Source organism: Vanellus vanellus (genome assembly GCF_965231255.1).
Source record: "Vanellus vanellus genome assembly, contig: HAP1_SCAFFOLD_49, whole genome shotgun sequence".
NCBI classification, from domain to species: Eukaryota; Metazoa; Chordata; class Aves; order Charadriiformes; family Charadriidae; genus Vanellus; species Vanellus vanellus.
The window spans coordinates 1029997-1055767 of NW_028126699.1; the positions used below are offsets into that span (position 1 = coordinate 1029997).

General features: G+C 52.5%; 1 protein-coding gene across 1 annotated transcript; it reads left to right on the forward strand.

The window, feature by feature from the left end:
• Positions 1–4437: 4437 nt before the first annotated feature.
• Positions 4438–24972, forward strand: LOC309685832 (electroneutral sodium bicarbonate exchanger 1-like; the record flags this gene model as incomplete). The annotated part of the gene is made up of 24 exons (XM_082501538.1): positions 4438–4455; positions 11021–11102; positions 11814–11957; positions 12361–12496; positions 12688–12848; positions 13799–13987; positions 14134–14243; positions 14376–14533; positions 14906–14993; positions 15431–15577; positions 15742–15833; positions 16323–16497; positions 16632–16765; positions 17638–17883; positions 17986–18091; positions 18981–19142; positions 19855–19968; positions 20322–20483; positions 21080–21331; positions 22121–22189; positions 23454–23627; positions 23728–23862; positions 24278–24375; positions 24885–24972. The coding sequence occupies 24 exons, from the start codon at positions 4438–4440 to the stop codon at positions 24970–24972; spliced, it is 3240 nt and encodes a 1079-aa protein (XP_082357664.1).
• Between the last annotated feature and the right edge of the window lie 799 nt (positions 24973–25771).

Below are 25771 nucleotides of genomic sequence, written 5' to 3' on the forward strand. Positions count from 1 at the left end.
CCATGGCAGGGAAGGGACCTGCTATATCATTAGATGGATGAATTTTATCGTTCTTTGGCAAGAAACAAATATGGTGACAATCATTACGTGGTCCACCCGGCCTTGGTGGTCAGCCCCCTCCTCCCTTTCCCTGTGGGAAGGCTCCGAGGATCTCCCGGGCTATAGGAACAGGCAGGCAGTAAGGATGCTGTGCTGGGAAGCTTTTACTGGCTTTGCTATCTTCCTCCTGTGAATGGAGAGATGGATCCTCAGCACTTTGGAGCTCACCTTCCCCAAACGCTGAGTTCGCCATTTGTTATCCACAAATGATGTGTTATTCTGTGCAGGAAACGGGATTTTTCAGAAATTCCAGCACGGTATGGGAAGAAAACGCTCCTGGAACTTTTAATGCAGGTCATTCCTTTTTGGTGTCGCAATTAAAAAGTGACGTCTGTAACTTTGAAACAAATATTTGTACATATTTGTCAATGGGTGCAATTCACGTAGTCGCTGGAAGGAGAAGGGATCTTAACCGCATCTCTTATTTCAGGCTGTATCGTGATAACGCCGGGGATTGATGTCCCGCTGGGGATTTTTCTCCAGTTCCCATCTTTTGCGGCTAATTGAGCGGTAGGGATTTCCCAGCTAGACAGGCAGTGAGCTCTACGGAGGGAATGCGAGCGTGGATCTAATGTTGACGGTGATTAAACTATATTGTTAAAAGACTCGTGCCTTGCAAAGAAAGTCTGGAAAAGTGAAAAAGGAGGTGCCTTTCTCCTTTGGGATTGCTGTTGTGGCAGAGGGGATGGAAACAGCCCACCGGGCTTTTGCTCCGCTCCTGGCTTTGGCTTGGAAAAAGCCCCAAACGTTGCAATCCCTGCGGGGCCGACTGTGACCCAGGTGAGGGGCAGCTGTGCCAGGAGATCCAGAGGGTCCATCTCCACACCTTCCGTGTCCAGTGAGAGATTTCCCCGAAAAGAGGGAAGTTCTGGGAGAATGGGGAGTGGTGCAATGATGAGGGTGGCGAGGAAGGCTAAAGGATGGTCTCGATGATTTTTACCGTGAGTGGGTTTTTTCATATATCTTTTGGGCAGTATGGCCGGGGACTTTTTGTTTAGGCCGATGAAGGTTAACTCTAAAATCCGCATTGGGCCGTGAGTTCCGGCCCAGTGGTCAGAATAACCGCAAACCCTGGGGAAAGGGGGCTGAGGAGCAGGTGCGTGGTTGGTTTGGCGCCGGGGCTGTGCCAGCCCTCGCTGTTGCCATTGACCTTCTCCCCGTAGCTCGGCCACTTCTCCCACTGCCCCACAGCACTGCAGAGGGTAATGGAGGGTTATTTTTGGCTGGAGTATACCCCTGTGCTGGCCAGAAATGGCCAGAACTAGCCCAGGCTGGGCTTGCCACTCAGGCTGACCTCATGATGCCGGTTGCCGGCCTCCCGCCTTCTACACAACATTCCGACTGTGGTCTTGGCCCACGGTCGCAGCTCTGCTGCTGCTGGCTGTGGCTCTCGGAGTGAACTTTGCCAGTTTGCTCAGTGGCAATTTTCTTGCCCGATGGGGCGCAAAAGGGCTCATGTGGTGGAACGGTAATGCTGTTGGTGGCGAGAAGGGGCTGTGGGAGTTGTTAGAGGGCAGTTGGTGATGCTGTGCTGGGAAATAACTGCCGTACCTGACACGTCCACTCCTTTGAAGCGGGTGCATGCTAGCGTGCTGTTCCCAGCTCTGCTTCCTCACCTCTTCTGCCTTAACAATTTCAGACACGTCAACATTGGCAGCGACTTTCAGGCGGAGATCCCAGACCTGCAGGACAGATCCTGTTTGGAAGAGGAGGAGGAGGGAGCGTCGCTGGTGTGGAAGCCCTGGGGAGACATCGCAACGAACCCGGAAACACAGGACAGAGGTTTCTCTTAACGTTTTTCTTGTCAGGTTCCCCCCAAGATACTAAGGGTCGAAAACTTTGTGTTTTCACAGCAGCTGTTTGTCCGCTGGGACCCTCTCCCTCCTTTCCTTGACTGCCTTCGTGGCTGGTATCGCCCGAGGGTGCTCAGATGTGGTGGGACAGTGAACAGATAACTGGTGGCGCTCTGAGTTGCGTCCTCTGGGAGAGACGGTCAGGGGTATTTGTAGCTGTCCCACCTCAACTGCAGTGACCTCGGTAGAGGGGAGATCTGTCTCTGGAGCTTCTGGTCCCAAAGCTGCTCTGAAGGCAGAGAGAGCGATAGCGGATAACCTGCCTTTTTTTCAGTGCGTTTTATGGGTCTCCAGTCTGTCTGTCCTGTATCGTACCTTTTCCCCTTTCTTGATGGAAACTGACTTTCTGTTGGTTTTTGTTGCATTTCTAGTGACAAATCTGCTCAATTTCGCCTGCTCCAATGTGGTGCCGGGGGAAAGACCCAACCTGGAGCACGCCTTGCACCGCCTGCATGAAGCTCTGGTAAGAAGCAGCTATTTTCAAATCCCTACCAGACTAGGACAGCCTTTGGCACTGGGGTGAGCTGGGAGTCGCTCCTGAGTTTTCTGTTCCGCAGGCTCGAATCCCTTTGCTAAAGGGGCAGAGTTCTTGCGTGCTGCCTGTTGGCCGCCGTCTGCATTAAGGTCTCGTGGGATGACAGACCCCGTGTATCAAAAAGCTTGTTTTGTCTCTTGTGAATTCTGACAATTTGGAGAATAGAAGTCCTCCTACTTCTGCAGGCAGCTCTGCCTGCAGCAGGGACGAGCCCAAAAGGACTCCAGCAGCGAGCAGTCTTCTCCCGGGTTGGTGGCCGTTGGGGTGCCACAGCTTGGTCCCCGGAGATCTGCACAGGTTCTGGTTTCTTAAAACACATCAGTGTGGATTGACGAAATATTCCCATCGACTGCCATGGGCGGAGGCAACCCCGACGCGCTGTTGCTGAGCGTCAACTGAGCACCATCTTCTGACAGTGGGCTGAAGAGTTGACATTTTGGCCCCTGCTGAGGGGGAATCTAAGTCTTGTTCTCTGAACTCCCGCAGGAGGGTCTGGAGATGTTGCAGTCTGGGGCACCCCAGCGACCTGAATCCCATCCCCTGGCTGATTATCATTACGCAGGTAAAGTGGAAGCAGAGCTTGTTCCTTCTCCGGGAATGCGAGCTGGTACTGCCGTTCCCTTTGTTCTGATTGAAAGAAGTGATTTTTAGAAACGTGCGAGCAACGGTTCATGTTCTTTGGGGCAGGGAAAATAGTTGTTTTAATCTGTTCCGGGGCCTTTTGGCGCGGGGAGTGCCTCGTCCCTGTGTTCCAGCCCACTGCTGTCCCGTGCAGTGATGCCCCACGCCGTCGTACATTCCTCCTTTCGCACGCCGGCTTCATGGCAGCTCTGCCGGGAGCTGTAACTGCTCGTGCTAACGAATTCCCTGTGGCATTGGCTAATCACTTTCCACAGGAGGAGAGATGTGGATGTGTGATGAATAACTTGTGCGGATTTCAGGTAGGCTGCGAGTGGTCTAATCATTTGCACGTGGCTGTTTCTTCCCAGGCTCAGACACTTGGACGCCCCTGGAGGAGCAGTTGTTTAAAGAGGCTTTTTATGTGCATAAGAAGAATTTCCACCTGATCCAGAAGAAGGTAAAGCAGTTAGTCCGAGGCGGGTCACGGGTTGTTAGCGTGGAGGGGAGTTTTAACCCAGAAAAGTCGTTTTTTGAATGGTGTGTCGGAATCCTGTCCTTGGGATGCCGCTTCATGCTAAAAAGACACCGGTACGAAACATAATTTTCCCTAATGTGTAATTACCAAAGAATATTTAATCTCTCCGGTACAAAATATGGGAAATATTAAAAGAATAATGACACGTTCTGCTGACTGTTGGCGTGTAATGTACATTTCTGCCCTCCCAAGACTTCTTTACAGCCCTTTCAGAAGAAGGGGGCTTGTTTTCGGCCTGATCTCACCTGTGCATTGTGCTGTGGGAACCACAGACACAGAGGGGGACAGACAAACAGCACTCGATAGATTTGTTGTGGGTCTGTGCCTTCAGCGTTTTCCTGCGGTATTTCCCTCATCGATCGCTTCTGGTTTTCTCCTGACAGATTCAGACGAAGACCGTGGCCCAGTGTGTGGAATATTACTACACCTGGAAAAAACACGTCAGGTTTGGCGCCACCCGACCTGGATGGACAGCCAAAAGGCTCCAGCGAGGCACAGATGAGGTGGAGGAGGCCGAAGAGAAGGTAGGAAAACTGCCGGGGGTGGGTGCGAGATGCCGCTCCTCCATGAACCCTTCGTCCCAGGCTCTGGGAAACAATCTCCTTTGTGTTAAACTTGCTGCTGATGATTTTCGGTGATGTTTCGTAACGTCCCAGTGCTCCGTCACAGGAACTGTTGGCAACCCGCCTCTGCGTGGGTGTTGCCAAAACGTTCCTTCCCAGGAAACAGGAATTAAGTTCACAGAAATATATATATTATTTAGAAGATTTTTTGGTGGTAGACACCGGGTAACCATGTCCCTTCAGTGCTCGGTAATTCTATGCTTTAAGCCCATTTGACAGACTTTTGTGGGGGAAAGTGCTGTTCTACTGAGGACGGTAGAAATAATATGTTTTTTCTTTCAACATCTGTCTTTGCACCCCATCCTCCCTGTCGAATTTCAGCATTGTTTGGTCTGTTTTAGTGTTCGGAAGAGCTCACCAAGGCAGGCTGGGGCTGATAGAACGCATTCCACCCAGCACACAAATAAACCCCTCAGTGTCTGGGCCGTTTGGGGATGTTTCCAGCCAGTTTTTCACTTTAGCTGTCCCCCTTGCTGAGAAGAAGCAGAAATGAGTACAAGCTGTCTGCTTTACAGGGTGGTTGCAGCCTGAAGAAGAGGCGCCGTCTCGGGCCAAAGGAGAATGCCCAAAAAAAGCAGAAGAGCAGCGAAAAGACGCCCCGTGGCACAGGCAGTCCCTCCCGCCATCCCGGGGACGCTCCGCACGGGGCTGGAGGCGCAGGCGATGCAGCTGGGTTTCCCTGCGGGCAGTGTGGAAGGTGAGCTGCTCACTTTTTCTTCTCGAAACTCACTGCTTTGGGCTCAAACAGATGGAAACTCTCTGAGATGGCCGGGGGGGCGCAGAACTAAGGGCAGCTGGAGGATTCCCCCTGTCCCGCCACCACCTGCTGCTTTTGTTGGACTTTTAGCCGAAACTCCTGTTTTCCTGTGCCTTTGAAGGCCTCACGGTCTCTTCCCTGAGGTGTTGGGGCGCCTGTCCCGCGCCGCACGCTGCCACATGTTGTCACCACCTTTCATTTAATAGCCGCTTTTTCTCTGCGCCCGTTGGAGCATTGGATGGCCACGAGGCCTCTCAGTTATCCGCCAGAGTCGGCACTGGCCTTTCGTGCCGCACTGTAGCTCCCATCAGTGTTTGCACAAATAACGTGGCGTTTGGCAGTTGAAATGTCCGTTGGGTTAGTTCAGGGAATGACATCTAAAGAAAGGGGCTGGTCTCCACCGGCGGTGTACCGGGAGGGAGAAAAAGTTTATTTTTCATTGCCAGGCCACCCGATTTTCATGGCTTTGTTTCATTTTTTTTGTGTGGCTGAATATTCCCGCCCAGTTGAAGCAAATCTGTATTTTGGTTCTGTTTGTCTTTAAAGGAGTGATCTTCAGGTCTGGGCCATGGTAAACTTCTTTCCCCGAAGCGCCCGCTTTGCAGAGCGGGTACGAACATTCTCCTTTTGTTTCCCATCACTTGTATTTATAAAAAAACTACCCTAAAAGTCAGAAGAGGCATCGGCGTGTTCACACCTCTTCCCTAAGCCTGCTCCTCACTGCCGGTGCTGCCAAAGCGATGCCAAAAAGGCGGGAGTTTGGGAAAAATACCCGGCACCCTATCTAACTGTGGTGTCCAAAACCCCGCGGGTCGATTTAACCCCCCACTGACCCAGGGAAGGGCTCCACGTGCCAGTTCCTGTTCCAAGTCTTGTTGCTGTTTCACATTGATTCTAAAAAATCAGAATGTGGATGCAAGAACAGAATTTGGACCAGATTCTCCGGCACAAGGACAGTGCACCAATGCTCAGGGCGCTTTCCCCGGCAGTGAAGGCCTGGTCTGGCAGGAGGGCGGTGGTGGGGATGGCGAGGTACTGCCGGCTCAGCCGCCCCACGGCCGGGAAGCGATGCTCGTTCTTCTTCCACCAGCGCAGCAGCTGGTGCTGTGCTTGCAGAGGGGCTCCAGGATGTAGTTTTCCAGTTGCTGGTGGATCTCGGGCATGCTCTCCATCGGGTCCTACCCCAGAAGGATGTCGTAGATGCTATGAAACGGGGCGCCGGCGCATGGGTCCTTGCGAGCAGGCAGCTGACTGCCGGCATCTGCGCCTGTGGCTTTGGAATCCGAGTTTGGCACCCCAGACTGGGTGGCAGATGGGGACTGGTGGTTGCAAACCCGCAACAGCGTGGTTCTCACTGGCTGGTGCAGCTCGCTTCTCAGGCTGGGGCTGAGAAACCGCATCTCCTTTAAGTGCAGGTCCAAAACATAACTGCTGGGCTTTCGAGCACTTTCTCGAATGCAGTTCCCTTCAGTTTGGAAGATGACAGAACAAGGAGAATGTCATTGCATGCAATCTACTCCTTGGTGTATTGATTGGACAGGGAATCAGTCAAAAGAGAAAATAAGAAAAATTAATTTGCTTTCTACTTGGATGGCAGAAATCTACGAGAGGCAATAGAAGGGGGGTGGCGCTGTGAGGGCCATGGAAAGGGGAGTGAAGGGCATCTGCAAGGTTGGAGGGGGTAAGGAGGGTGGTAGGTGTCTAAAATGGGGTGCTGGGGGTGTGCAAGGAGGGGAGGCAGCAGGCTGCTGAAGGGGGGTGGGTGTAAGGCATCAGCAAGGCATCTGCAAGGCGGAGGGGTGGGGGCGCAAAGGGGGAGGCGAGGGGTACCCAAGGTGGGTGCGGGAGGGATGTGAGGAGGGGAGGAAGGCACCTGGGCGATGCCTGTTGGGGGTCTCCCCACCAGACCCCCCCTCCTCCGCATCTCGATGTGACCCCCTGGTGATGCTGCGGCCCTTCAGAGCAGGAGGACAAAGGCCACTGTCCCCGCAGAGCCCCATGCCACCCGGTCACCTCAGCTATTGTCCCACCAGGCGCTTGCACGGGTGTGCCCGGTGTTGGGGTGCAGGCAGGAGGTGGCTGGGTGGTCCCCCCCTCTTTCTGCATCTCCTTGGCCTGGGGGAGGGCCTGTCTGCCCCCCCCGCTGCACCCATGGGACCTGGCTGCAGGAGCTGCTCTCGGGGGCAAACGAGAGGTGGGCAATTAATTAATCTGCCCTGAAATTGCAGCTCACGGGAAAGACTGAGAGGAATTTGCGTCTCCGCCAGCAAGGGATGACGGTCACGTCCTGGTGATGCTCAGCTGTGACCTGCGTGTGTCCCCCCCTCACAGCCCCACTTTGGGGCTCTGGAGATGTGTCCTCTCCCGGGTTCCAGTTCCCGTCACAGCCCAAATCCTGGCTCAGGAGCCGGAGGGGTCCCTGCAGGGGATGGTGCTGACCCCCACGATAGCAAAGGAGGGAGCCACAGGACTGGTGGCTTCGTCTGGGTAGGATGGAGATGGAGAGGGGCGAGGAGGGGGGTCTCCTGCTCCACCACTAGAGCAGCTCCCCCAGTTTGGTCCCTCACCCCCTTATAACACTGGGATCAGTGTTATTAATTACACTTTGCGCGAGATTAATTACATCAATTCTCCCTCCTGCTGCTAGTGGCCAGTCCAGCTTGCGTGTGACGGGACGAGGGGGCCGAGGTGGCAGGTTTGCCTGCTCGTGCGATGCTTTTGGCCTCCCCCGGCACCGGGAAAACTCAAAGCCAGACCTGAACCTCTGCTTTGTGCTTTTCCTCATCCTCAATTACACCAAAGCTTCCCCAGGGAAAGATTTTTCTTTCTAACTGGAGGAGTTGCACTGAGACAGGTAAACTGAGGCAGGACAGTCAAAAATCCCTCTCTCTTCTGCTGGGACAAAAAAAACCCTGCAGCAAAATAATAATTTGGAGAAGTTTTCTTGAGATGGAACAACACTCTCTGCTCTGAAACTCAAAAGTGAGCTCGCCATCCCCTTTCCCAGCCCAGTTTCGATGATTTGATGTTTTCCAAGTGCCTGGCAGCAGCGGAGAAGGACAAAGAGGGAAGGCGAAGTGTCTGCAAGTGCTGGTACCCATCCTGGGATGGGTTAATTCGCTTTCTGGAGGCATCTCTCCGTCCTGCTCCATCCCATCCCAAGCCCACGCGTCCACAGATCCCATAGACTTATTAAATCCTTCAATCCTCCAGCGATTTCCTCAATGAAATAACCTTTATGAGTCTATTTGAGTGGCTTAATCGGGAAAAAGAGGGGTTTGAGTGGCACCGTTTCCTTCGGTGGCATCTCTGTGCGAGGTTTGCTGCGATTTCTGCTGCAACAACTGGGGAAGGGCGATGGGATTCTCGGAGTGTCTTGCCACGGACCCGCTTGGCTTCTTTCTCCTGTATTTGCGCCTGAAGCTTTAATACTAAATAATAAAAAAGCAGCAGAGATCTGAGCTTGGATCCCGATGGGATTTTAACGGATTAGACCTCGTTGTCACCCTCCTTCGCTGTGTTCTTTTACATCCCATGTCACCTTTCAGGGCGAGCCGGGGCCGTCAACCTTTGTGCTGAGCAGCGCCGGGGAGGAAGTTCATGACAGCAAATGAATCTGTAGGCTGGAAATGAGGGATTAGCTCCACTCGGAACATAAAGTAGGGCTGGAGATAGCTGGCGGAAGCGAGGAGAGTAAAACATGGGGCTTCTCTGGCCATTTCCGTACGGCGTAGGACTTGGTCTGGCTAACGAGGGTTTATGGAAGCCGCGAAGGGACGGAGGCTGTGCCGAAGGGAGACCTCCCTGAAACACCCTGATTTGTTGCAGGAAATGTTGATGAAGATCAGGGCTGCCCCATAACGGGCATTTCCCCAACGGTTTGTGCCTTACGTGGTCTTTTGGCAGTTTGGGCTTTCAAATACACCCAAACACTGTGTAACACCTTTTGCCCTGCCGAGATGCAGCGTTTCCACCCCTTTTCTCTATTCTGGATAGTTTTTCCTCAAAACAGAGCAGGTTTCTCCCCATCCGCTAAGTTTTCCAAGCGGGATCAGTATTGGGGTGTATAGCTTTAAATAACTGCCGGGGTCACCCTGAACATTCCGATCCCAGCAACGGTCGCTGTTTATGTGCTGGAGATGGTGCAGACTGGGAGTCACTGGGCTGCAGTCGGAGGGTTTGGTCCTCTGATTGATCTGGAGGCTCAGTTATCCCCCAAAACCGGTGACCGACTTGAGGATGAAGCAGGAGGAGGGTCCCAAAATGACACTTCTGGAAGAGTTACAGGTGGGAGGGCTGTGCCGAGGGGCTGCGTATCCCCCAAAAAGGGGGGGAGACTTCCCAAAATCCCACTGGCATGTCGCCAGAGCAGGGAAGGATGCGGGGGGACGATGCTTTGTGCCCTGCCGGGGGCAGGTTTAGCATTGTGGGTGGGAGCACGGAGCCAAAATGGTTTCTGAGAGAGAAGCAGACTTTCCCCATGTCGCTCGGGGGGATTTGGGGAGCTGTGATGCCCAAATCGCTCCGTTTATTCCCACTCTGACACCCCTGTAACACACTCAAGCTCGCCGTTGTATTTAAATTGCGATTTTATTTCAATTGTGATTGTATCTAAGTTGTGATTTAATTTAAATAGCGATTTAATTCAAATTGGGGTTTTATTTCGGTGGCGATTTTACTTAAATTGCGATTTAATTCAAATTGGTGTTTTACTTAAGTAACGATTTTACTAAAATTGCCATTTAAAGCGATTTGATTAAGCCCCTTTTGTCCCATGCCTTTTCTGAGGTTGGGGTTTGGGGTTTTGAGTTTTTTTTCTGGTAAATCTGGAGGGGAGTAGACACATTGCTAAGAAGGGACGGAGGGTGGTGGAGATCGGCGTGGGAGAGAGGACGGGAAAGCCACAGGCGCGTCATAATCCGGCTGCCGGGTGACGTGGGCGAGTGCCGGGAGGTGGCGGGGAGGTCGAGGCAAGTCGGCTTTGAAATTAGTACTCGGGGGCCAGAAAAAACTCATTCCCAGATGGGAACGTTTGTTCCTTTTGCTCATTAAATTAACTGGTGAGCGGGGGAGGTGTGAGCTTCCCGAGCGTCGCTGCTGCACAGCGGCAGGTGATGCCATTCAGTCAAAGCAGGGATTTGGGGGATAAAAAGCAGATTTCCGGTATTTTGCTCTTCTCTAAAGCGAAGTGTTTCCTGGAGGCCCTTTCAAAGTTGCAGTTGCGACTCGAGTGTGAGATGTGGTTGGGTTTTTATTTCTTTGAGCGCGGTAATCCCGGTGATGCCCTTCCCCAGCCCAGGGACAAGGGGAGAAGAGAACGCCTGTAGTTCTCCTTTGGCTTTTAAGGCACAGATGCTCTTTGTGCAGCGCTGGCAGTGGTATTTCAGCCAAGGAGGGCATTAGCTGTTAGCCTTTGGCTTTTCTTTTGAGGAGAAAAACGCAATCTTGCTTGCAGCAAGAGAAGCCCGAGCCTGGTTGTGCTGAAGTCGAAGCTTCACCCTTGCAGGTTCTTGAGGGCCTTTGGAGGTTGGTGGTGGCCATGTCCTGTGGCCAAGTGCCATCTAGTGAGTTCTGCAGGTATCACGTTTGGAGAATGAAACTGGCTGTGATCAAAAGTGTGGAGTTGGGTTCCCCCACCCCACCCCACTCCACCCCCAGTTTGGAAATCCCTTTTTTAATTTTATTGTTTCGAAAGGAACCACAAGAACAAAGCAGGAGGTTTGGTTTTGGTTTGAAACACTCAACTGTCTCCCCTTTTAGTAAATCCTTCCAGACTCACAGTATATACAATACAGGTGACATTACAGGTGGTTTTATTTGGGTATGGGAATAAAAACCTCCAAGTCCGTGTTTTTAGGGCTGTGCCTGGAGGAGGAGACACACGGAGGTGTGATGCTCTTGGGCTCGCGTGGCGCAGGGATGGGTGATGACTGGGAGGACGTAAGGGAGCTCTCCTCACCTGGCCCCAACTTATATCTTCTTCTCCTCACTAAACAGAGACACGACGAGGAGGCGGTGATTGACCAGGGAAGAACGAGCACCGCTGTCACTATTCACTATGAGAAGGAGGAGCTGGAAGGTGAGTCGGGAGAGGTGCCACCAGTCCCACGCGTTTTCCCGTCGTGCAAAGTCCCTGCTGCGTCCCGTGCTCAGCATACGCATCACCTGCAGCGAAACGTGGCGTGCTTCTAAATAAACAAGCACATTTATTTTCACATTGTTTTAATATTATGGCTTTTAGACAGAGGGGAAAAAGCCCCCGTGGCATCTGCGGTGTGAGCATTGGCCACAGAGCTTGGTAGTTCCCAGCTTGTTTTCTCAGAGGCTGCTCTTGGCTTGGAGAGGTCAGGAGAATAATTTGATGGCTGCAGACACAGGGCTGTGATTTTCTTTTTTTTTTGTTCCAGACTTCATTATCACAGGACTGATTGGATCTCCTCTTGTTGCCTTGTGCCATACAAAGATTTTAAAAATAATTACCTTCTGTGGCTGCTTAATGAGCAGGTCTGAGTGTTGTCCAGCCAAAGCTGGAATTTTAGACAAGGGTTGATACTTTCAGGGCACTTTTAGGTGACCCGGAGCCATCGCTTGTTGTTGCTCTGTTGTTGCAAAGTTAGAGTAAAACAGGCTTGGAAAAAGGGAGGGGTCTCTGACATTCGGGGATGCAGTGAAACTAAAATGAAGAGAAGCTGGTGTTTCCTCCTGGGATGGATGCGCTGGTTTAATCGTGGCAGTGGCGTCAACCGTCTCCGCAATATCGAGAGTGATGCGAACACTGCTTTTTTTGCAGGCCACCGCACCCTGTCCGTGGGCGTGCGGATGCCGCTGGTGAGGCAAAGCCACCGGTGCCACCGGCACCACCGACCCCACCACCAGAAGCATCGGAAGAAGGAACGGGAGAAGGACTGTGCCCCGCTGGAGCAGGGCTACCACTGTAAGTCCCGCCGCAGCGTTCACGAGCCTTCTCGGGGCTGCGTGGGTGCCGGGGTCCTCTGCAAGCAGGTCCGTGTGGCTGATTTGTGTGGTTTGCTGTTCTTCTGAGGGAAAGTGGCATTATTTGGGAGGCAGTTGAAGGCATAATGGATTGAGGCTGGTCTTCCTTAGAGGGATCCTGCCATTAAAAATGGAAACGTGGGGAAGGAAAGTGGCCCGTCCTTATGCAGAGGTGGAACAGATGCTTCTCCTTCTCCATGGCTCTGTGCAAGCCCGGCCAGACCTGGGGGAGAGGGGCCAGCCCAATATTTAGGGCTGAACTGGTGCTGATCGATGGCCACTTTGCGTGTGAGCGTGACGGGTCGAATGCAGGTGTGGTAACGGGATTTATCTTCTGCCCCCAGACACCCCATCCCAGCGGGTGCAGTTCATCCTCAGCACCGAGGAGGACGAGCAGCATGTTCCCCACCACTTGTTCACTGAGCTGGATGAGATCTTCCTGAAGGAGGGTGAAGATGCCGAGTGGAAGGAAACGGCAAGGTAAATCCCTGCCGCCGGCTGTGGTGGCAGCTGTGGGCTCTGCCTTCCGCTCTCCGGGACGCGAAGCTTTTGCAGCTGCAGGTGCCGATGCGCGGAGCCTTCTCCTCTTGCCGCCCCGTAGCTGCACCAAAGGGGTTGCAGAGCTGAGGCTGTTTTCTTGCAACGGGACTGATCGTGCCCGATGTCCACAGGTGGCTGAAGTTTGAGGAGGACGTGGAAGATGGCGGCGAGCGCTGGAGCAAGCCCTACGTGGCCACGCTGTCCTTGCACAGCCTCTTCGAGCTGCGGAGCTGCATCAGCAACGGGATGGTGCTGCTGGACGTTTGTGCCAACAGCATCGAAGAGATCGCAGGTACTGAGCGCACTGCGTCCCGCCGGGAACGGCCGAGCTCAATTTGCCGCGGTGCCCTTCACTCCCGTATCAAACCCTGCCCCAATGGCACATCCTTTTCCAGAACCTCCGCTGTGTTTTTAAATCGTGGGTTGCTTTTTGGATGTAGACTGGGTGTACAACAGTCACATCAGCTTTTTCTCCCAGTATGGGAGCCTTTTGAAAGCAATTTGTGGGGTCAGAGAGGCGATTAGAGAATATTCTCCGGCCAGAAAGGAGTGTCAGGGCTTGGCAGGCTGCTCTCAGAAACACGGAGTCTGCGTAAGAGCTGAACCTCCTTAAATAAGCTACTTACTACAAGCTGTTTCCTCCCGTTCTTTGTTTTGTTTTTTTTCCTATTGCCTTAACATCCAGGATTTAAGAGCTTTAAAGGCAGAGTTTATCTGGCAGGTGACCAAGCAGCATATTTCTGTGGGGAAGATAATTGAAGTTAATTGAAAAAGCGGCTTTGGAGAAATTATCTTTGACTGGCAGGTCTCCATTCAGCCCTTGCAAGAGCTGGAGAAGTCGGAGCCGTTCTTAGCACGTTTCTCCCTGTGTTTGGCAAATTGCAGTGGATGGGCAAAGGAAACTCTGGGAAAGTCTGCGCTAGAGATTGCTTATAATTTGTTGAAATGTGTCGAGCCTAGAGAGTCTGTCTAGAAACGCCAGATCAGGAAAAAAAATGTCATTATCTAGGATTGGGAATAATTATCTGAGCGGAGTGATGAATAAGCACTTTGATGATGGCTTTTAGCAAAAGAGAATTCTTCCTTTTGCTGCAAAGGCTGAACTGCATTAAAACGTCTTGCTAAGCAAGGCTGAGCCCGCGTTAGGGTATCCTGCGTGGCGCAGCCTTCGCCGGGGGCTTGAGGGGTCGGGGCTTGGGGACTTTCTGCTCTGACGGCTTTGTTTCCCGTTGCCATCTCCAGATATGATCCTGGGCCAGCAAGAGCAGTTCGCAGAGTTTGATGAGTGCACGCGGGCGAAAGTTCGAGAAGTGCTTTTGAAGAAACATCACCATCAGAACAAGAAGAAAAGAAACAACCTTCTCCCCATCGTCTGCTCGTTTCCTGACATGAGCAAGAAGCAGTTAGACGTGCATCCCCTCGACAAGCCAGGTGAGGGTTCCTGCAGGGTTTGGTACCCGATGAGGGTTTCTGCCAGGCTTTGGCACCAGGTGAAGGTTTCTGCAGGGCTTTGGCCCCATTAGACTTCTCCCGGCAAAGGAGAAGTGTCCCGATTGCTCCTTGCCTGTCTTTCTGAGTGTCTTTCTTTCTCCTCCCAACCCAAACACTCACTCCTCACCCATCTCCCACCACTGCAGAAGCTAAAAATGGGGTGAACCATGACAGCCATGCGATGGATCTAAGCAAGGTGAGACACTCGTAGCTTTCTTACACCTTTAGGGCCACATTTGCTCTTGCAAACTTGGCTGCAGAGTGTTCTGCAGAGTGCGGTGCGCTTTGCTTTTGGGGTAATGGCCTGAAAATCCTTTGTCATGCCCAGGCTGAGCTGCGCTTCATGAAGAAAATTCCCACCGGGGCTGAAGCGTGCAACGTGCTCGTAGGAGAGCTGGATTTCCTTCGCCAGCCCATCGTGGCATTTGTCCGCCTGACCCCAGCTGTCCTCCTCTCGGGCATGACGGAAGTTCCCATCCCAACGAGGTCTGAATGAGAAGCACAAAGTTTGTATTTAAAAAAAAAACCACAACAAACCACCAAATTGCACGCATCAGTTGGGCGTCCCAGGGGAACACGGCCAGTGGGAGCAAGCACGTTTCTCCCACCCACATCTCCGTGCTTTCATTTCTCCCTTCCCTGCTGGAGCTTTTAAACCCATTGGCCAATTTTAATGAAAGTTTGCCCAAAACTCAAATTTGCACTTGGTTATGATGCGTTTCAAATACATCACCGGAGTCGGTGAGCCTACACGTCCCCCCTGGAGCCACGCTCTGGGCTGGGAGCTCCCAGGGATTTCCTTGGGCGCCCTTTGAGTGAGGCCATGTTCTTCTCTCTCATTTTGGTTTTCTTGCCTAGGTTCCTGTTTGTTTTGCTTGGACCAGGAGGAAAAGCCCATCAGTACCACGAGATCGGCAGGTCCATGGCTACTATCATGACGGATGAGGTGTGACGAGATAAGAGATATCTCCGGGTCATTTTTTTGGGCTTTCTTCACCTCTTCCTGTCTCTGTAGTAGTGAGGAAGAGGGTTTGTTGTCCCTGTTAGCTGCCTGCTGGAGGCTAAAATCCTACCGGGGCTGCAGCCCGCGCCTCATCCTTCTCCCCAGGGTCCCCAGCACGCTGTCCCCAGTGGTGGCATTGCCAGGGCCAGTGAAACTTCTCCTCTTGAAGCAGAAGGCTGTGGTGTGCCATGGGGGACGGGAGCCTGGTGGAGATGGTTACAAATACTGTGATGCACAGATTTTTCCTTTGGGGGGAATATTTCCTGCCACTTCCAACAGGCGATTTGGGGGAAATGACCTTGCATTTAGCCAAGAGCTTATTGCACTGGTTAGGACATCCAAGATGGGTCATCCTCTCACCAGGTTGTCTCCTACGGCAGGTTTTCCACGACGTTGCCTATAAAGCCAAGAACCAGGATGACCTGGTGGCTGGCATCGATGAGTTTCTGGATCAGGTCATGGTTTTGCCGCCAGGAGAGTGGGATCCCTCCATCCGAATTGAGCCCCCCAAAAACATCCCTTCACAGGTGGGTGCTGCGGCAGAAGGAGGCACGAGGGGGACGGGCAGGAGGGCAGCACGGCTGGGGGTGCTGCTCAGGGGCCCAAATTCACAGGTCACGTACCCAGCCCAAAAAGCAAACCAAGCCAGTGGCTGCAAAGACATATCTTTATCTTATTTCCATTTTAACAGGAAAAAAGGAAGGTGCCAGAAGCTCTCGATGACAGCGCTTCTCACAGCAAGCCGGAGAAACACAGCGGTCCTGAACTGGAGCGGACAGGAAGGTGTGAACTGAAATAGTTTGGTGGGGTGTTTTTCTGTTTGCCCCTAAAATCTGAGCGCACACCTCCCTTCTAGCAGAGTTTTGGGGTTAACTGTGTCAGTGAAGGGGCTCCAGGTTCCCAGCTTGGTCCCCTGGGCTGGGTGGGTGGGACATTTGGGCAGCTGGGCTGAGCCGCAGCATGGTTGCACACAGGTTTTCTTGCTTTGGGGTGGAAGCAGATGTGTAAGTACCTCCAGGTAGAGCTCTGCTGCTTCTCAAAGTGAGGGACTGTTGCAATAAGAGGGGACGAGCTCTCAGGTTTGGTCTCTTTTTCTTTTTGTTGGAGGGGTTTTTCATATGCCTCAGTTTCTACTGGGGCTAAAATGGGAGAAGGAGACTTCTTTTTAGCAACGGAAGTTACTCTGTGCTTGTGATTGTCCTTCCTCAGCCAAGAAAACTTAACGCGGTCTTCCACGAAAATGTTGTGGTTTTTTTTTTTTCCTTCCTCCAGGCTCTTTGGAGGTTTGATCCGGGATGTGAAGCGAAAAGCCCCCTGGTTCTGGAGTGACTTTCGGGATGGTCTGAGCCTGCAGTGTCTGGCGTCCTTTCTCTTTCTCTACTGTGCCTGCATGTCCCCCATCATCACCTTCGGGGGACTGCTGGGGGAGGCGACCAACGGCCACATAGTGAGCACCTCTCTCTGTTGGGTGGCACGGGGGAGGACAAAACTCATGCAAAAGTCCTTGCTGCAGTGAATTTGCACTTGTTTTTTTCCCCCTAATGATTTAATTACTCGCTGCTGCCTCTCTTCCCCGGACAGAGTGCCATGGAGTCGCTGCTGGGCGCATCCATGACCGGCGTGGTGTATTCCCTCTTTGCTGGCCAACCTCTCACCATCCTCGGCAGCACCGGCCCCGTCCTCGTGTTCGAGAAGATCCTCTACAAATTCTGCAAGTAAGGCTGGCTGCTGCGGCCAGGTGCTGCGAGCGCCTTCAGAAGGCAGGGATGGAGAAAAGATGTTTTTCTTAGTGGTAGTTGGTAGATTTAAGTTGTCTTCTGTGTCACAGACATCACGCGCTGCTGCTTTAGTATGTGACGGTGCAGGAGCCCTCGGTCTCTGAAGGATGGATGGGTGGTTCGGGGTTTTTAGGGTTAAAGTGAAAGAGCAGGAGGAGGAGAAACCACAAGGATGTGGATGCCCGAGCTTGGCTGCACAGGGAAGATGAGACAAATGACTCTGGTTTGGGAATGAGGGAAGATTTGCTTTCCTCTCAGTACAAACTCGGGCACTTTTTTGCATGATTTTTGCTGGAAGTGGAAATATATTTTACCCACATATCCAAAGAGTTTTCTGGTCCAATGTTTTGATGATTTTTGAGAAAGCAGGAGCTTTTCACGCGAAATGGATATTTTCCATGACAGTCTTTTTGTTGTGGCAACTGTGATGGGAGATTAACCCCCTTATTGCAATTAAATTTATTATGAAGCCCCAACTTGCTGGCAGCAGGTAACTGGGTGCAAACCCAGCCGGTTTCGCTGTTAGGGCATCGGGGTGATGTGGGAGAACACCACCTTCCACAACAGGGACCTGACCTCAATTAGCCTCCGAGGCATTAACACAAGGTCATTGTTAAATAAGGATTAATTAGCCTCTCCTCCTGCGGGCCCACACCCTGTGCCGCAGTCCCAAGGCTGTCTGTCGAAACTGCATTTACCATCCGCAGCCTTGACACGCTCCTGAATTGCTGCCGACTTTCCCCGAAGGAAGGCACGGCTCGGAGCCTCTTGCTGCCCTCTCCACCCTGCGTTTTCTTTTGCTTTCCCAGGGACTACGCGCTCTCCTATCTCTCTCTCCGGGCATGCATTGGTCTGTGGACCGCCTTCTTCTGCATAGTGCTGGTGGCCACTGATGCTAGCTCTTTGGTGTGCTACATCACCCGCTTCACCGAAGAAGCCTTCGCCTCCCTCATCTGCATCATCTTCATCTATGAGGCTCTGGAGAAGCTGAGTCACCTGCGAGAGACCTACCCTGTGCACACGCACAGCAAGCTGGACTTCCTCACCGTCTCCTAGTGGGTTTCTTCCTCCTAAAACACCGCTGCCCCTTGGCAGGAGCTCAGGGCTGCACCTCCATCGCCTTCCCCTCACCCCCGTCTTGGCTTCTCTCCTCCCAGCTGTAAGTGTGAGGCACCGACCCATCCCAGCAACGAAACCCTGCAGTTCTGGGAGAGCAACAAGATCAATGTGTCTGGCATCACCTGGGAGAACCTCACGGTGACTGTAAGTGCCCCGAGTCACTGCTTCCTCGTGCTGCGGCCGCGGGGTCCAGGGGCACTGGCCTGGTGCAAAGCTCAGAGCCCTTCAGGTGATGGTGGGCTTCAACTTGTGCCAGTGCTGCTCTGAAAAGTCATTACTTCAGTGTGTTTAACCTCCTTGGGCCTGGGAAGGAGAGTCCACCTCTCCACCTCATCCCCGACATGGTGGGCAATAACTGTTATCCTCAGGACAGCGGTTCTGTCTGGGAGCAAGGTTCAGTGGGTGCTTTGGTTATTGGAGAAGTTGGAGGACTTCAGTTCATGCTTGAAGGCTGTAATTAGCTTCCTTAATTGGTTCCTATTAACTCCAGGCCTTGCTTTCTTACTCAGCGCTGTCTGAAGGTATGTGCATAAACTTGCATGTCTGAGCAGCCCCTTGGGCCGTTGTTGCTGGAAGCAGAGCTCAGGCACAGGGTGGGACGCTCTTATGGACATCTTCACCCCCCTTGGCCGTGTCCTGTGAGCCTGCCCCTGGGAAGGGACAATTTGTCTCTTCTCCTTTCCTGTCACTGTTGTCTTAGCCCTCCTTCCCCATTCCCTCTTTCACTCTCCCCAAGAGTTTCCAGTGTTTCCTTCCCCTCTGGTGTCTTCTTCAGCCACGGTTACCTGCCGTTCAAGCGGAGGATGTGCCATGGGTCTGTGGTACAGTGTCCCATCACATCTCCTCTCTCCGCTGTCTGTGTAGTTCCATGTGTCACTTATTCAGCTGCTGTTGATCGTTAAATATAAATCTCCGCTAGCTGCATTAGTCCCGAGGTCACGGATCTTGGAGCAAGATCCTTCAAACCCCCTAGTTATCCGAGGTTTCCTTGCCGCATGTGCACTACCTTTGTGTCCTGATGCTGTTTCCCCAGGAATGTCGGTATTTGCATGGAGAGTTTCGTGGACCTGCCTGTGGACACGATGGCCCCTACACGCCCGATGTCCTCTTCTGGTGCTGCATCCTCTTCTTCTCCACCTTTGTCCTGTCGGGCTTATTGAAGAAGTTTAAAACCAGCCGCTACTTCCCGACCAGAGTAGGTAGAAGACGGTGGCCAGCAGCAGTCTCCATACTCATTTCCCAAAATGGCTTTCCCGGAGCACTAAGCAGTGTTTGCCACCGCTTGGTCAAACTGGGAAATGTTGACCTTGAAGGCCAAACTTGGATGTCCCTCACTCATTTCGAGGAGTGCAAAACGATCGTAGTGTTTCCCACCTGCCTCGCGACCTGCCCCGGAGCGGTTTTTTGCCCAGGCAGTGGGAAATCAGGTCTTCCAAAGTTGGTTGGCTGTTGTTTTTTTGTTTGTGTTTTTTTTTCACCTTCTGTGCCTTATATGCTCAAATGGAAAGTTGATTCAAATGAGGAACTGCCATAGAAAAAGTCACAAAGGACACTGTTTCTTCCTTTTGAGGAGCAAATGATGCCTCAGTGCTTTATTCCCATTGTAGCTGTGAGTGCAGCTGTAGTGGCAGACATCTGTTTCCTTATTTTTTAATATTTATTGGCTTTTTTTTAAGGTTTGAATTTAAACCACCCTTTTCCACCTAATTAAACTTTTTTTGTTGCCTGACACCAGATCTCGCAGGTACAAACACAGCAACAGTATCTAACCGAGGGATTTGGCTGCATCTTCTCAGAGTGGTGGGAATTTGTTAACCAGCCTTAATGCTGTTGACGTCTTTAACTTTTCCATCTCACGGTATGGCCCCGTTTGTGCTGTCCCTTTCAGCTCTGCTTTCTTGCCCCAGGTACGGTCCGCAGTAAGTGACTTTGGTGTCTTCCTCACCATCGTCGTCATGGTGCTCATTGACTTCCTGGTTGGGATCCCGTCGCCGAAGCTCCACGTCCCCCACATGTTCAAGGTAATGGGGTGTTTTGGTGTGGAGCCACTTTCAGCCCTTGGGGATGCCACAAGGTGATGCTGGGACAGGACAGGGCTGAGTCTGGGGATGCTGGTGGTGTTACTATCTCCTCTTCCACCTCCGAATGCATCGTTTCCTTCTGGAAAGAAGACGCCAGCCCCAAAACTTGATACCTACAGAAGTATCTATAGGTGCTTGCGACGAGGACGCTGGCACTGCTGAACCCCGTAGGAGAGGGTGACACGAAGGCAGGGCCAGGAGATGAGGCGGCACAGCGATGGAGAGGAAAATCAAAGCCAGTGAAGTGGCTGGGCTGGGAGTTGATCCTGATGTGTGTTTTGGCTTTGTTGCAGCCTACCAGAGACGACCGCGGGTGGTTGGTCAACCCCATAGGGCCCAACCCTTGGTGGACGGTGTTGGCCGCGCCCATCCCAGCTCTGCTCTGCACCATCTTGATATTCATGGACCAGCAGATCACGTCTGTCATTGTCAACAGGAAGGAGCACAAGCTGAAGGTAAGGGGCTGCGAGAGCTGACCCCATCCCCACCCCACTCTGGGCTGCAGGTGTGGGGAGAAGCTCCTATGCCAAGTGCTTTGTGAAGGCGTTGGTTCGGGACAATGTCAGGCTGTGTGGCAGGATGCTCTGCTGGATTAGTGATGTCACAGGGAGCAAACGAGGGCAGTTCAGATGAGCAATCTTTTGGAGGAGCAAATTAATTTTCGAGCACTATAGAAGCGTATTTGTGTTTCAAAACGCCAGCAGGAGCTGGGGGAACGAACTGTTTTGACGCACTGCCAGGGATAACTCGGGGTCACATCTTGCTTACAAGCAGTAGAAATTTCTTTATGAATGAAAATAGTCTGTTTGTTTGTGTGTTTGTTTGAGAAGTAGCTATTGCACAAACCTCCCAAATCCACTTGGTCTGAACCCCTGCCAGATTTTCACGAAAGGTGCTTGCGCAAAGACCATATCCATCCTTATTTTTGCCAATTCTTCTCTTAAATTTTCAAGAGGGTGACTTGCGCCCAAGTAGGGTTTGAGTCTGAGTCGCGACGTTGTCCTCGCTCTTGTGCTGTGGGATGCTCTGTTCCTTGTTTTGCTGCCCACAGAAAGGATGCGGGTACCACCTGGACCTTTTCATGGTGGCCGTGATGCTCGGGGTGTGCTCCGTGATGGGGCTGCCCTGGTTTGTGGCTGCGACTGTCCTGTCCATCACCCACGTCAATAGCCTCAAAGTGGAGTCTGGCTGCTCAGCTCCAGGAGAACAACCCAAGTTTCTGGGGATACGAGAGCAGAGAGTCACCGGCTTGATGATCTTTGTGCTCATGGGCTGCTCTGTCTTCTTCACTTCGGTGTTAAAGGTAAGAGGAAAATGCAAAACGCCCAACAAGCGTGAGCTTTTTGGAGGTTATACAAAAACCATCCCCTCCCTCCAGGCCTGAGTAGGTGTGGAGCAGAGGAGGAGGCGATCCCAAACCTTGAGGCTTGGCCCACGGTGGGAACCAGCCTCAGTTACGCTTTCCAGCCCTTCACACCCCAGTTTGGTGTCCTCGAGGCAAGCGAGCAGGACAACTGCTTTAATTCCCAGGTGTCTCTCAGGCCCACCTGTGTTTATGGGTTACGACGAAGCGGATTCAGACCAGTACACTGCTCTCTTTCAAGCAGGCAGCACCTTATGGGATGCAATTGGCTCCCCCAAATGCCTCCCAACAGCCGTTCCCAGTAGCTAAACACACCAAAATCATCCCCGTGGGCTTCCTTGTGTGTTCCTCCCACAAAGTCACCGCAGCTCTAGGCTAAAAGGAGGCACTTCGCTTTTGCATGTTGCCACAAAAATGTGTAGAAATGTTCTTCAGCCGTCACAGAACGTGGCGTACAGTTTCATGGGTGAAATGACCTATTTTCCTCCAACCTTTCAGGAAAACAGGATTATTCTAATGAAACGTAACTAAATGCTCTGCCTAAAGCAGAGCATTCACTCACTCACTCACACACACAAAACCTCTATGTGTTGAGAGCTGAAACATCTCTAACCCTGTGGAAACTGGAAAGCTTTAGGCAATTTTAGGCAGTGCCTCTAGAAGAGAGCAGTAATACTGGAAATGCAATTAAAAAAATAAATTATTGCATTCTTTTTTTTAATTTCCCAGTTTATACCCATGCCTGTGCTTTACGGTGTCTTTCTCTACATGGGCGTGTCGTCACTCAGAGGGATTCAGGTACGGACTCTTACAGCGTGCAGCTCCCTGCTGTGTCATCTCCAGAGACGCAGGAAAAAAGCAGTGGTGTGGGAGAAAACCTCCCCAAAAGCAGGCAGTGAAAGTATTTTGTATAAGGAAAAGATTGGTGGGGGCACAGGAGGTACGTAGGGTGGGAGGACCAGGCAAGTTCAGCGCGCTCTGCATCACAGTTTGGGACAGGGCAGTGTTTGGTGTGGTGAAAATGGGGGAATTCAGTGCAAAGCGAAGGCGATTTCTACTGCCGGTGGGAATCCTCACTGGGGGATTGAGTGGGCTGAGAAATGCCAAATAACAAACAGAAGAATAGAATATATTAAAAATATATTTTTATAGAAGAACAGGGAGGGGGGGTGAGATGGTCTGAGGAGGACCTGGGGGTGCGGACTGATGAGAAGCTCACCGTGAGCCGGCAATGCGCGATCGCAGCCCAGAAGGCCGACCACATCCTGGGCTGCATCAGCAGTGTGGCCGGCAGGGCGAGGGGGGATTGTGCCCTCTGCTGTGCTCTGCTCTGGGGAGACCCCCTGCAGTGCTGCCTCCAGCTCGGGGGGCTGCAGCACAGGAGAGCCATGGACCTGGTGGAGCGGGGCCAGAGGAGGCCCCGGAGATGCTGGGAGGGCTGGAGCCCCTCTGCTGGGAGGACAGGCTGGGAGAGTTGGGGGTGTTCAGCCTGGAGAAGAGAAGGCTCCGGGGAGTCCAGTGCCTAAAGGGGCTCCAGGAGAGTTGGGGAGGGACTCTGGATGAGGGAGGGGAGCGATGGGACGAGGGTGTATGGTTTGACACTGACAGAGGGCAGATTGAGATGAGATATCAGGGAGAAATTTTTCCCTGTGAGGGTGGTGAGGCACCAGCGCAGGTTGCCCTGAGAATCTGTGGCTGCCCCATCCCTGGAGGTGTTCAAGGCCAGGTTGGACGGGGCTTGGAGCAACCTGGGCTGGTGGGAGGTGTCCCTGCCCAGGGCAGGGGGTGGGACTGGCTGGTGTTCGAGGTCCCTTCCAACCTAAACCCTTCTGTGATTCTATAATAGAAGGATGTGGAATAATTGCACTTTGGTGGGCAGCTCTCATGGACACACTGGTTTATAGATGGAGCAAAGGGAAAACGGGTGCTGCTCCTGGGAGGAACAAAGTGGGATCCAGGATTTCTCACTGCACGCGAGATCCTGAAAACTCCTTCCATGTCCCAACAGGGCCGGAAACTTTCCGCAGCCCCAAGGGGTAACTTTTCCGCTTTTATTTTGCAGTTCTTTGACCGCTTGAAGCTCTTTTGGATGCCGGCAAAACACCAGCCGGATTTCATCTACCTGCGGCACGTTCCCTTGCGGAAGGTGCATTTCTTCACCTTGATCCAGCTCATCTGCCTCGTCCTGCTCTGGGCCATCAAGGTGTCCCGTGCTGCCATCATCTTTCCCATGATGGTAAGAGCCGGTGCTGCTCAGCAGCGGGACGTTTGCAGCGTCGGAGTGAGACGTAGCATCATCTCAGACCTCACCCCCTCTTCCTTCTTATTTTGTGAAGGTTTTGGCTCTCGTGTTTGTCCGGAAAGTGATGGACTTCTGCTTCTCAAAGCGGGAGCTCAGCTTTTTGGATGACCTTATGCCAGAAAGCAGGAAGAAGTTGTCCGATGCCAAAAATGAAGCCAAAGAAGAAGAGGTGATGCTTGCTGGGTGCTCGGGGCTGGATGTCTCCCTCGGGCTCTGAGATTGCCTCTTTCTGTCAGAGCTTCTCTTGAAATGTTGGGGGAAGATCCGAACTCAATAGAAATAGATCCTGACAGCCTGGATCCCGCATCATAACCTTGTTTTTAAATTAGCAGTGAGCTTAACACTTGAATAGCGGTATAATTTTTAAAGGTGCCATTTATAATAAACATTATCATTATGATGGAAAGATTTGCTCATAAGGGTGGTTTTAACCCCCCCCAAAATGTTTGGAGTGAAAGGTCTTTCCCCGGCTGCGCTAACAGAAGGTCAGAAGGAGAGGGCAGCACGTGGGCTTTGCTGGGTCTTTAGTTTATCTCCACTTCGATCATAGACAGACAACTTTGATTTGTCCCTTTTTATGTCAGGACTCCCAGGAGATGATGGAAGCTGCTGCTGCAAACTCCATTCGGCTGCAGCTGGGCAAGACCAGCAGCGCGGATATCCCAAAGCCAAGCAGCGACAGGTAAAGCCCCACCAAGCAGCAGGACCCCCGGCAAGATCAGCCTGAAGGGGGTTGGCAGAATTTTCTCCACGTTTATCTTTGCTGAGCATCCCAGCGCCATGCACTCAGCTTGGCGGGAAGAGCAAATTTATGGGCAAGGCGGGCGGCAGAGCGCTGGCACAGCTGCCCAGAGAGGTGGGGGAGTCTCCCACTCGGGAGCCATTCCAAACCCGCCTGGAGGTGTCCTGTGCCACTGCTGTAGGTGCCCCTGCTCTGACAGGCGTGGGACTGGGTGAGCTCCAGAGGGCCCTTCCAGCCCTGACCAGTCTGGGATTCTGTGCAGAGCCTTTGCACAGAGCTGTAGCTCTGCGGCTCTCCGGCTCGCCTTCCAAACCTCCTCCTCCCGCCCAACCCGCTGTGCTTATGCGCAGCTTTGGTTCTCCTCCCCCCCGTTCCTCTTGCTGGTGCTGATGCGCTGGGTGGCGTCAGTTCCCACAGTCACAGATTGCTGTCTCAAATATTTATTGCAGGACTGATCCTTCGGAGATTAATATCTCGGATGAGATATCAAAAACAACCGTGTGGAAGGCTCTCACTATGAGCACGGAAACAGTCTGAATTTGGGGAGAAAAGAGGTAAAGGATTGCGTGGGAATGTGGCCGTGCTCCTTTGTGAGCGGTGGCACGTGCCTACGGCTTTTTTTTTTTTGCCGGCAATGCCGAGCAAGCGGCGAGGGCTGCGGCACACGAACCAGCTCCTCTGCCGGCGCGGTCCCACGAGCGGGGCAACAGCCCCACTGATGACGCTCTCCCTCCTTTTCTCTCTCCTCCTCCCCCCCAACTCCAGTTTTCATGTTTAGGAATCTTGACTTTGAAGGAGAGGCGTGAGAACGTGACTCGGGGATGTGCCCACGCAGACATGGGCAGAAACCGCTTTTATTTTGTTTTCCAGTTGGAGGATTCCCCTTTAAGCCACGGCGATGGTTTCAGCTGTCCTTGGTGTGCTTCAGGCATTCCCTCTCTCCAGAGCAGCAAACTGAGGTGCACATGACAGTCAGTGGGAGTTCAGTGGTGTTCCGCCTCCGTGTGTTCATGTGCGGGTTGTTGCCGTTTTGTAGCGGTAGACGGACTGCTGCCGCTTCATCGTTCAGTGCTATTTTTTTAATATCTCACTCCTCCTCTTCTGTTTCTCGTTTTTTTTTTTTTTTTTTTTATTCCCCCAAAATAAACTCTGAACGCTTCTGTTGTATGTGACGCATTCTCCCCTTTCTTCTTCATTGCGACCAGGTTCTCGGGTCTGGTTTGGGGTCCTGCCTTCAGTTCGCCCTTCTGTCTCTCCCTGGCAGGAGAGGGATGCCCTCCGTGGCGGGGCAGCGCGGAGCGCCCGAGCGGTTGGGCCGAGGCGAAGGAAAAGCATT